Genomic DNA, 12,692 nt, shown 5'->3' on the forward strand with positions numbered 1-12,692 from the left:
ATTCGGTTATTCGGTTGATTTTATGTCACATGTCACTGTCAGTGTCACTAGTATCTGTCAAACTTACAGCTTTCAAATTATTTTAGGCTAGCAATACTTAATTAAAGGCCCTGACACATGTGGCCGTTATAGAGTTTTTGTCTCAAATCGCTGTCGTTAAGGGATTTATAAACGTTACGATTTAACATAATCAATTTATAAAACTAGAACAACGATGAGTGTCATTTGGTTATGTGCACAAACTACTAAGATATAGTTGGTCAAGCAAATCTTGTCAGTAGAATAAGGCGGCAAATTTGAAAAATGTAAGCGCGAAGGGATATCGTCTCATAAAAAATTTCGCGCCCCTTTTCTACTGACAAGATTTACTTGAACTGCTGATACAAATTTTAATAAAAAAAGCTGCCCTTGCGCTGCCTCTTGTTCTTAAGAACTGGAACATGGACTTATGGATTTTATATGCAATACGCTTACTAATCGAAAATAAAACAATTTAGGAAAATAAAATTATTTTATTACCTGAAAAGTGTTCTTAAACATTAATTATTTTCTATTGCTAACAGTCAATTTTAAAATCACTATTAAAATTTATTGCTTATGACATTTATAATCCAATCTATAAACTTCGCTGCATCAGTGAAAATAACGTACTCGTCGAGGTTGCACGTAGATTCCCCGTTTTCTGGTCGAAGCGACAGTGAGACTACGCCGCGGAGGCGCCAGCGACCTCCGTCCAGAATATATAACCCTCCACCGGAGTCCCCTAAACACGGACCGGCGCCGTTACGATCACCTGTAACAAGTATTAGTTCTTTTAATCCCACAACATTTTAAAACCTCCTTTTTGGAGTCGACGACGAGTCGACGAAATCCGATTAATAAGGCGTGTCCAGACGGGGTCAATTTTTCGCCAATCTGATTAAATTGTCCGATCAAATAGGCCGCGTGGACGCAAACGCCAATTTGGCTCGCCGATTTCGTCCGCCGATTAGGACCAATATTACCGATAACATGGAGATGCAAACGCATGAATAGCAATTAGTAAAGCTAGAATTTTCATTTGGCTGCATTTTTGTAATTTAGAAGGCGCAAATATTCCCATAAATCTAAAATTGGTGAATAAATTGGAGATTGACGCCAATTTCTCTTCTGTTCAAATCGATCGATTTGATCAACCCGTCTGGACTTCACTTAAGCTTATTACCGCTACGTTCATGTCTTCATTCTGACTGAGTTCAATTTATTTTTAAATTTTTAAATAAATTTTGTGTTTTAATTTTATACAATAAGTATATAACCCACCTCCACAGAACGTGTGGTCGTTCGTAAACACGTGGAAGTCGGGCCTGCTGGCCCGACACATGCTGGTGGTGACGATGGGTATCCGCACCATGCGGGGCTCACCTTTGCCTTTGCTGCCTGGGCCTAGTTCGCTGGCCCCCCAACCGGCTACCTATAAACAACAAATCGACATGACAATTAGTTTAGTAATCCTACAAAACGAATATTTTAATATTCTTATCATTAGAAATTATATGCTAAATAGGAATAAGAATAAGTTTATTTTCAAAAGAACACATAACAGAATATGTCAGGGGTCTCCCCACTAGGCTAAGTATATACGCCTGTATCGCGGCGAATCAGTTACAGTTTAAATTATATTATAGATTATAGATTTAAGTTATACAACCAAGACCAATTGTTAGGTACCTAATACCTAACTAAATACAATTTCAATAAATTTAATATCATATTGATAAATTGAAAACGGAGTTGAAAGTATGAGAGGAGGGAGTCAGGTACGTAGTCTAACGACTCCTTCGCGAAGTCGCGGATGAAGCGGCGGTCAGGAATGATTAGGAGCAAGTATTAAAATACAAACAAGGAACTAGGATAGATATGTGCCATGTGTGTATTGTCGGTTGTCAGTATGGCGCTATTTCCATATGGCTTCAATTTAAATTCAACCTTATCGACAACCGACAATGTGGCACCTTTTAATTGAAAACGTCACATATGAACATACCACCCCTGAAGCTCCCACTATCCGGTTGAGATCGTTGTTCCCATTCCAGAGACAAGCCGGCCTAATGTTGTTGTTGAACTCTACGCTTTTATCAAAAGTGAGCACAAGAAGATCATCTGTGAAGAAACAAAACAATTCATTTATGTACATATCGTTTTCTAGTGTTTCTGTGATTGCAATTGTACAAGTGTAATTGGTGCAAAACATTTGTTATAAATAAAGAAACGGGTGAAATGAAATACAGTGAAACCTGGTTAATTGGCACCTGGATGAATGGAAAACCTCAATAATTGCAACCAAAAGTCCGGTCCCGGTCCCTTGAGACCAAAAGGCCTCTATAATTGAAATTTTGGAACCTCTATAATTGCAATTTAGATTTTAGTGCTTTTCGTAATTTTGCCTCTGTAATTGACCACATGGCAACTTAAGACCTCTATAATTGACACTGTGCTAAAAAAATCCGTTATTTTTGGTCTTGTTTTTACCTTTATTATTGAAACGAGTCTTACTTATTACCTCTGTAATTGAAATAATGTAGTTGTAGACAGCAGAAACCATATTTTAATAGCAATGATCATTTTATTTATGTCTCCATCCAGAATTTAATTTATTTATTGGGTATCTATCACAGCCTGTAGTAGGTGAAATTGTTTTGATCAATAAAAAACAAATTATGCTTTTTACATTCTCATAAAACTTTCTTCTACAATTCAAGGGAATTTTTTAAACCCAAATGATAAGAAAATAAAGTGGTCATTAATGTAGTGTAAAAGTGCAAGTATAGACAGAAGCAATATATAGACCAGAAACCCAGAACGTGAGCGTGTAAATCTACTTTAAATAATCATTTGCACCTCCATAAAAGTAATTTGTCAGAACGCAACCTCTATTAATGAAAACCTCTATAATTAACACAACGATTTTTTGAACCTCGTTAATTGACACGACCTGCTTAAATGAAAAACCTGGTTAATTGACAAAAACTGGCCGGTCCCTTGAGATTGCAATTATCCAGGTTTCACTGTAAAATAAGTTTACGACATTTTGCCCTGTGGCAATGGCGCTTGATAGAACAAAGAAAACTGTTAGGTAAATCGGGCCATTTTTTATAAAAACTTTTAGTAGATTGTAATTCTGACATCTTTATATAATGGTTTTGACTAATAATGTGCGAAGAATACTTGCTTTGATAGGTTATGGGCCCTGCACAGGGCTTAGTCTAAAAATAATTCTTGTAGAACTTACTTGCATACGTTGTAGAATTGAACTCTTCATGAATGATGGCAGATTCCAGAGTTCTGGTGACGGTGATATCGTCACCCCAGTCTTCCAAGTTATACACGCCCACTTTGACTACGATATCTCTGATTGAGGTCAGCGTACTTCTTTGCTGCAGGCAATGGGCAGCTGAAATATTTAATAAACTATCTAAGAAAATTCCAATCAATTAAATGTGGTTGATCTAACATAATTATTATACTTCGGAATATTACAACGTAGTTAGATTAAACAATTGAATATACTATTCATAATACATGTTGTGATTGAGTCACGCGTTACACGCGTATTATTAGCTGCTGAGACCTACTTAGAAAAACGTGAGGAAAGACAGAATCTTAATGATTATATTGGTTATCTAAGGAAACAAGTAGAATACGCAAACCACAGAACGTAAACAAACAAGTTACCGATGTTTTTAAACACCGCGATTCTATAAATCCTTCTAATATTATAAATGCGAAAGTACCAAACTCTATCTGTCTGTTACCTCTTCACGCATTAAACCACTGAACCGATTTAGATTAGATGAAACTTAGCTGAAAACCGGTTTGCCACAAAAGTTGCCAAATTGTCTAACTCGTCATATTGTATTTGAGATGAATATCAGGCCGCTCGTTAGCATATTTGAGTCGCTTAACTTCAAACTCGGGTAAATCCATATGTCAGATTATGCGATTTTGGTATTAAGAAAACGTAATAGGGTAGATATTTGCTGAGAGGGTCCAATGGATTTACCCGAGTTTGAAGTTAAGCGACACATTTGCTAGCTATATAATAAAATAAATCTATGTTACTCGAGTACTCGACTAACCAGACACTACATGTCGATCGGACACCAGCGTCCCGGAGCAGGCAAACGTGAGGCTGCCATCCTTTCTCTTGTAAATGGCGACCAGCCATGGCCAGTCCCCTCGCGTGTAGTCAGTGCCGTGGAAGATGAGGGGCACATGCTCGTTGCCTCCCGCAACCACGCCGCACTCAGAGCTGAAGGAGGGGATTCGTGAAGGCATTCGTGGGCTGGAAAAGCATATTCGGATTTAAATTTGATTTGTTTTTATTCAGATATGTGTAATTAGTTAATATGACCCAGGGTTTAAATAATTAAATTAGATATAACAAGGACTAATAAGCTAGCGGGCAATGCTTAATCACACGGGTATTGGATGATTATTCAAGTAGGTACCGCTAGGTAGCGTGGCGGCGCGTCCATAAAAGCCGATTCCCACCGGCTTGCTTGTTTTTGGACGTTTGAGCTGAGTTGTAAAGGAAATATGTAAGCCAAATTAGCCCCGGCTTGCCTATGGATATGTTTGACGCGCCGCCACTGGACCTAGGTCACAGAATAAGTAATAGTTCCTAGGTTTAGCAGAAGCCACTATGGGCCGAAGAGGCCCGAACATAAGTGGGCAAGTTTTGTTTTTTTACCACACCACCTTTCTTTATTCTTCAATAACTGTGTGGCAAAGTAAGTTGATGCAACTTTTGAGTGGTTTTCTTATGTTCGCTGGTAGAACTGATATTGAACTGGTATTGTAGTATTGGGGTGAGTAGGTTTCGCGGGGAGAGTTGGGTTATGAATGGGGAGAGAAGGTTTGAGAGGGGGGTGAGAAGGGATTTTAAGGCTGCTGCTACAAAAATAATGTATTCCAATTTAAAATGGGGCTATAGTAATACGCATAATAAAAAAATTCGATCCAACAATCTTCCAAAATCACCTTTGTATGAAAAACCCTCTCACTCCAAATACGAGGCACTACGGGGTGAGGTGGGTTTTCCTCTTTATCGTCAAAGTTATGAAATGGAACTACCCAAAATAAAATACAAACTAAAATACAAACGTCCGAACCAGTTATTATATACACCATTCAGTTTTCACATGTAAAAATAAAATTTTATCGAGGTTTGAAAGTCAAATTTCACCCAACTCACCCCATTTCACGGTAATGATTTTAAATTATATAGTTCGTTTTTTTTAGCATTAGAAAGAACTTGCAGAAGTAAGCTTGTGGTTCCAAATCCGGCACTTTTAGCGGTAATAATTTGAAGTAAATTATATGTATTGACCATGCTACATTAGATAATTCAATAATTACTAACATAACAATTAAAGAGCCTGATAAAACGCACGCTTGCTTCTGTGGAGTTCTTTCTAATGCTAAAAAAACGAACTATAAATTGAATAACTTTCATTTGGATTTGATTTGTAGGTAGGTAGGTTTTACAGTTGATATTTTCCTCGTGTTTGTGAAAAATGTTGTTTCACTCGGGAGCAAAGATTGTTTAACCCTCGTGCCTTGAAAGTCTTGAAACCCTATTTAATTTTGGAATTTTTCCTTTGCTTGTGTATCAACGGGTTAAACAACTTTGCCATCTTGAAAACAAATAGGTAACTATTTCATCGTTGACCTTCAGAATGGAATCTTACCATAATAAAACATGACCCATTCCAAGTAATTTACATAAAAACAAAAAAAAAATAGAAGCATTCTAACATATTTGGACCTTAGTCCAAGAAGCTTACCTACTTCCAAATATTGTATAGTCAGGAGCAGAAGTTGTTAAGCGGGCCCGGTGTTCAAAATGATCTTGACGCGACTTTATTATTGAGAGAATAAGAGCGTGTCAAGGTAATTTTGTACACCTCGCCCGCTTAGCAACTTCTGCTGCTGATTGTATAAAAACACATTATACTGATACAATTGCAAACAATACTGGTTTTGTTTGGAAGACTGGTAAATATAATTTAAGGAGATATGGCTCATAATTTCAAATTTATTTTTCTTTCTGCGGTTATTACCTATGTATGTTAACATTATATACCTACTCATTAATGAACCTCCAGGTCTGTTTCTTAAGTATGTTAAGTACACTATATTCAATATTGTACTAAAAATCCATTTGTATTATGTGACTGTTTGTGTACTAAATAAAAAATAAAAACAATATTCTAAATCAACTTACTGAATAGCTTCAGGTCGCGGTTCAGTTATCGACGTCGGTCTTCCGGTAGTTGTGGTGTGGTGTTGTAATTCTAATAGATAGTCCTCGCCTGTTGGCGGTGATAGTGGTGGAGGAGTTGATGGTCTTCTAGTTGTGGTGTGGAGTGGTAATTCTAATAGATAGTACTCATCTGCTCGTGGCGGAGGAGTCGGTCTTCTAGTAGTTGTGGTGTGGAGTGGTAATTCTAATAGATAATACTCATCTTGTGGTGGTCGTGGAGCTGGCCGTGGACGCTGCTTTTGTGGACGTTGTAATGCTGGAATAGATATTTCACATTAAGTCCTTCTTCTTCTTCCTGGCGTTATCCCGGCATTTTGCCACGGCTCATGGGAGCCTGGGGTCCGCTTGACAACTAATCCCATGATTTGACGTAGGCACTAGTTTTTACGAAAGCGACTGCCATCTGACCTTCCAACCCAGAGGGGAAACTAGGCCTTATTGGGATTAATCCGGTTTCCGCACGATGTTTTCCTTCACCGAAAAGCGACTGGCAAATATCAAATGATATTTCGTACATAAGTTCCGAAAAACTCATTGGTACGAGCCGGGGTTTGAACCCGCGACCTCCGGATTGAAAGTCGCACGCTCTTACCGCTAGGCCACCAGCGCTTCTTCACATATTTCACATTAAGTAAAACGCTTTTAATGAAGACGAAGATAAAGAAAGCTAGGAATTGATCATGGTCCTTCGAACCGGATGTGAATAAGTGACCTAAGGGTATAGAAATGTGATTATAGTTGGTCATTAGAAAGAAAGTAAGCGATCCTGACATGTCTTTTATTTGAAAAACGCTTTTTATAAATCAGTAACTGTTACTTATCAAAGCAGAAGAATATAAATGATCGTATTCAATTCATAATTGTTACATATTCGCCGTGACTTATTTTTAAAACGTGTTTTTCAATTAAAAGACACATCAAGATTGTTTACCTTTTTTCTAATGCTAAAAAAACGAACTATAAGAAACTAAAACCCGTTCTGAGCCATGTCGGGTCCAAATGTCCCCATCACGCTAGCAGAGTTACAGTAATCTAGATAGCAATTGATCATGGTCCTTCGAACCGGATGAGAATAATAAGTGACCTAAGGGTACAGAGATATATGTGATTAGATTACCTGTATGTCGTACGTAACCAATGCCCACCAATGCCAATGCATTTACTTATGGCTCCTCTACACGATGGGCCAACGCCGGCCACTCCAAGGGACGCAGCCGTGCGGTAGAATGAGATAGCAATATCACTTGCTCCCTCTAACGCGGCGGGCGGCAACAAGCAGCCCGCGGGCCGCATGCGGCCCACGAGCCTCCCTGGTTATTTTGTATGTAACATTGACAAACGACAATGTCTGCTAAAGTCACAAATATTACCAAAGTGCGGCCCGCGTCAACTTCGTTAACTACTATGTGGCCCTTGGCTGCTAAAAGGTTGCCGACCGCTGCTCTAACGCATAAATGCGTCCCTTGGAGTGGCAAGCGCTGGGCCATCCTGTAGAGGAGCCATTACCGTCATTCCAAGTGCCGGTGCGATCACCATCCACGTCAAGTGCAAACACGTCAGCGTCCGGTGATGAGGAGATGAGCTTGATAGAGCCCGGGTTTCCCGGTCCTCCCCCACGTAGATTCAGTTTGTGCTGTAGACTGATTGTGGACACGTATAAATCAGGCCGGGCCACATCTGGAAAAATATTTTACTGTTACGGCTCGGTCACGACATTGCGCGACTCGCGACGGCGGCGGCGGCAACCATAGGTTAGAGCGACACACAGCGATCGGATCTTTCGTTCCCACCTATGGTTGCCGCCGCCGCCGTAGCGAGTCGCACAATGTTGTGGCCGAGCCGTTAATCCAAATGCAAACGTGCTTAAAAATTCGAATTGGCGAATTTGTCTGAATAACTTCGATTCATCACCGCTACTATTTTGAGTTAGGTTAGGCCTCAGTAATAGAATCTTAAAGTAGCCTTCTTGAATTGAATTTTGAACGGTGGTTCGCTTTTCATACAAAATTCAATCAAAGCTCATTAAGTAACTACACACTATTAGTACACAAATATTTCCGCATTTATCTTCTTTCGAATATTCGTTTGCGCGAAATTAACAGGAAAACAATGTTTCATACAGAAATCATGCAAAAATCATAGTTAACTTTTCATCAATTTTACGTATGTGTGTGTCACAAATGTCGTGTACAGATACATTTGCGACGTTGCCATACCATTTCCGACGTTGCCGGGCCGACCACGGCTCGAATTTGGAGTGCCGTCATGTTTAGTGCAATTTTGTTGACACTGATATTTGACAGGTAGTTAATTGACCTAAGCGAGAAGTTCGTCAGCTTAGCTAAGAACTATCATGGCGTGTTATGCAAACAGTCACTTTTTTGCTTGCAAACGGAAGATTCCCGGTTCGATCCCCAGTCATTGTATGCTGGAACATAACTTTTTGTATTTTTGTTACACCTAAATTTCGTATTGTTTTTTTATTTTTATTTAATTTTTCTTATTATCATAAATCGATTATTAAGTATGGGCTACACGAATTCTTTTATTTTTACAAAGATAATTAGAAATTATACTCTTCCTAATCTCTCTGATTTTTACAATCAGGACATCCTCACTGCAATAAAAACCGGGCAAGTGCGAGTCGGACTCGCGCAAGAAGGGTTCCGTGCCATAATGCAAAAAAAAAAACAAAAAAAAGCAAAAAAAAACGGTCACCCATCCAAGTACTGACCACTCCCGACGTTGCTTAACTTTGGTCAAAAATGACGTTTGTTGTATGGGAGCCTCATTCAAATCTTTATTTTATTCTGTTTTTAGTATTTGTTGTTATAGCGGCAACAGAAATACATCATCTGTGAAAATTTCAACTGTCTAGCTATTACGGTTCGTGAGATACAGCCTGGTGACAGACGGACGGACGGATGGACGGACGGACAGCGAAGTCTTAGTAATAGGGTCCCGTTACCCTTTGGGTACGGAACCCTAAAAAGAAGTGTATAAAATTTCATGTGGTTAAAAATAATGGATTTTGTCTATGAATGAAAAACACAATTATTACTATAGTTTGTTTTTTTAGCATTAGAAATAAGGTAAACAATTTTGACGTGTCTTTTAATTGAAAAACACATTTTAAAAATAAGTGACGGCAAATATGTAACAATTATAAATCTAATACGATCATTTATATTCTTCTGCTTTCATAAGTAATCGTTTTTGATTTTTAAAAAACCTGATAACACTGAGTATGTGGGGGAAGCGCTGCTGGCCTAGCGGAAAGCAATTCGGAGGTCGCGGGTTCTAACCCCGGCTCGTACCAATGATTTTTCGAACTTTTGTACGAAATAGCATTTGATACCTATTTATACACCGATACCTATTTTTCGGTGAAAGAAAACAATGTGAGGAAACCGGACTAATCCAAATAAGTTTACTCTCTGGGTTGGAAGGTCAGGGCAGTCGCTTTCGTAAAAACTAGTGCGCATGCCAATTCTGGGATTAGTTGCCAAGCGGAGATTGAATATCTGGGAGACCGACCAAAGCTTACAAAACATAAAAACTCAAAAATGCGCGTTTTCTCATAGACCTAGCTAAGAGATCAAACCCCTTATAGCAAATTTCATCGAAATCGTTAGAGCCGTTTCTGATACCATCCAAATATATAAATAAATAATTATATATCTAATAATTGCTCGTTTAAAGGTAAGATAACACAAAGGAGAAACAAAAAGAAATTACCTACTCGCACCAGTCTTGAACCCCAATCCTCTTGCACGTATTTCCACGAACATACCGTTACGCTATTGCAACATACTTACGTTGTGTGAAATTGTCTACTACAAGGATCACGGAAACACTGTTTGCATGTGTGAGTAATAGTAGGAAAAAGCGTGACAGCAACACTCCGTCGAATTAAAAAGGTGGTTTTTGCACAATGAAGTATTCAATGTTTATTTTAATAGTTCAATATTTACTTAAAGAGTGCGCGAAACATACTTTTAAGTATACAAATACCAAGACCATTTCACAAAAAAATTAAATCTGAAATTTTGCAAAAGTGGTGCCATCTAGCGAGAGTTAAGTTTTGAGTAACCTAGGCGAACCACCTTACACTTCTTCGTTCGCTAGATAACTTGAGCTGGGCTATAACCGCGAAAATCGAAGTTCGCAAATTGCGGGGATTTTTCTCTGTCACTCTAATTACGCCTTCATTGGAGTAAAAGAGAAAGATCCCCGCAAATTGCGAATTTCGGTTTTCGCAGTAGCCGCTCTATTTCAAATTCTGCAGCTACATTAATTAAAGTTAAGCGGTCCAAGCGCCCTAATAACTTAGCAGAGATTATTGGTGACCGCAGAGCTGGCAGTTTCCTCGCTCAAAGAATTAGTCTAGCGGTACAGCGAGTAAATGCTGCCAGCATCTACGGCACCATGCCGCTGGGGGATATTTTTTAGTATGAACATATTTTATTTTAAGATTGGTATTATTTATTTTTAGATTTAGCTTTTAAGATAGAAGATATTGTTGTGATAAATTGTATAATTAAATTTATTAATCAGAGTATGTAGTGCCTATAGTATAAAGGATAACTCACGCTAGACCGGGCCGGGCCGAGCCGGAGCTTCGTTTTCTATGGAAAGCACGTGGAAAGTACCACGTGATAACCAATCAGCCGTCATTAAATGACATGTCAGACGCCTCGACCCGGGCACATTAATAAGTTAACTGGGTTGGCATTAGGTACCTACCTCCTGGACCGTAGCATAAAACGTTGCCATTGACGATGAGGAAAGTCAGCTTCGGTAAGGGTGTGGTGACGGGGAAATCAACTCGGTAGTATATGGGTGAATCTTGATTGAATTGTGACCCTGGGGTTTTAATTGGCTGTAGGCGGCCTGGATAATTCTGAAATAAAGCAAAAATATGGGTTTTCAAAGAGGTCGCTGTAGCTGGAGTAATGTTTGTAATGTTGTACTTCGTTAAATTTCATAACACAATGGAATACCTAATTAAATTAAGACTAATTAAAGATCTCTAACTATGCTTATATCTAAGTTTTTTTTTTTTGCAATTCACCCATTTGGAACAACTCTGACTCTGAATAACAAACCGATTTGATTTGACCTCTATTCTAATATTAGTCGAGATGACGTATTATTTGATCGAAATCGAAACTATAGCAAAACTTTAGTGTAAAATAAGCGATTAAGATATTTTGCAGACGCCACCTCATATCCGCGGGTTCTGCGACAGAGGAACGCTGGTGAAGTCAAAACATCCGGTTCCTGAACACATCATAGAGAGCTTAGGTATATTAATACCTATGTATGTAGATAAAACACTGTAGATATGTAATGTACATAATGAGGATTAAAACACACACATGTTCCTTTTATAAAACTCATTTCGTTTGTTTCATAAACCCGTATTATAATGCCTTTCATTATGTAGCCGTCACTATACCTACTTTTACTAGAAATAGGTTTTGGGCGATAAACAAAGTCAACGTATGTTGTTTTAAATTTATGAACTACCTAAAAATTCGGTTGAGTTTTCTAGAAAAATTTAGTAGGTATCTTTAACAGGTTTTGGATAGGTAGGTATGTGTATGTGCCTTACCAACTTACCGAATTAAGTCTAGCTGCTATCGTAAAATTAACTACAACACGTATGCTAGACACAGGCCCATGGGGCTGCAGGTGTATCACTCCGTACACTCCACCACTATCACTTTGGTACTCAAAAGTCCCTGGGCACGGGGAGTCCACATACTGACTAATTACTGGGAAGCTTGTACAAGCTAAGATAATTAAAACACTATAAAGAAAACGACACATTATCACAGAATCCGTCTTATTTCATAAAGCTACTCATTTTTGAATGACCAATATTACGCGTGTGGTCATGACTCGCCGCGAATTGCCACTGACTTGACTCTGACCAGGGTGCCTAACTGGCTAGCCTTGGCTAGATCTTGATACCTATCGTTTGCGCTATCACAACGAAACGCTATCCGTCTCTCTATCGCACTAATATGTAAGAGTAATAGAGAGACAGAAAGCGTTTCGCTATCGTAGCCCAAACGATTGGCATCTTGGTTAGGCCCTGTATTATATGTGTTTGTCTTAATGAGGCATATATCTGTATATAAATATCAATGCGTGAGCTCACCCTTTGACTTTACTAATTTACTTGAGAATGGACTAGGGATCAAGAAGAAGCATTAACAATACTGAAAGGAAAGTTGGTGATAGACCTATTTTGGCGATTTACGGCCCAAAAACCGATAGAACTCCATACCGACGCCAGAAAATACGGTGTGGGTGGAGTATTGCTACAGCGACCAGTAGAAGTAACATATTTCGTTCGACCCGTCGCATTTTCATA

At 38.7% G+C, this 12,692-nt stretch overlaps 1 protein-coding gene across 1 annotated transcript; it reads right to left on the bottom strand.

Moving 5' to 3' along the window:
* Positions 1-492: 492 nt before the first annotated feature.
* On the bottom strand, positions 493-12,216 carry LOC134674675 (serine protease gd-like). Its single transcript, XM_063532799.1, has 9 exons — positions 11,933-12,216; positions 11,054-11,210; positions 7,814-7,984; positions 6,269-6,563; positions 4,119-4,324; positions 3,272-3,433; positions 2,027-2,142; positions 1,303-1,453; positions 493-793 (listed from the first exon to the last, which is right to left on the bottom strand). The coding sequence occupies exons 1-9, from the start codon at positions 12,140-12,142 to the stop codon at positions 582-584; spliced, it is 1,680 nt and encodes a 559-aa protein (XP_063388869.1). The 5' UTR covers positions 12,143-12,216; the 3' UTR covers positions 493-581.
* Positions 12,217-12,692: the final 476 nt, after the last annotated feature.

The sequence above is a fragment of the Cydia fagiglandana genome, chromosome 20 (assembly GCF_963556715.1).
Source record: "Cydia fagiglandana chromosome 20, ilCydFagi1.1, whole genome shotgun sequence".
NCBI classification, from domain to species: Eukaryota; Metazoa; Arthropoda; class Insecta; order Lepidoptera; family Tortricidae; genus Cydia; species Cydia fagiglandana.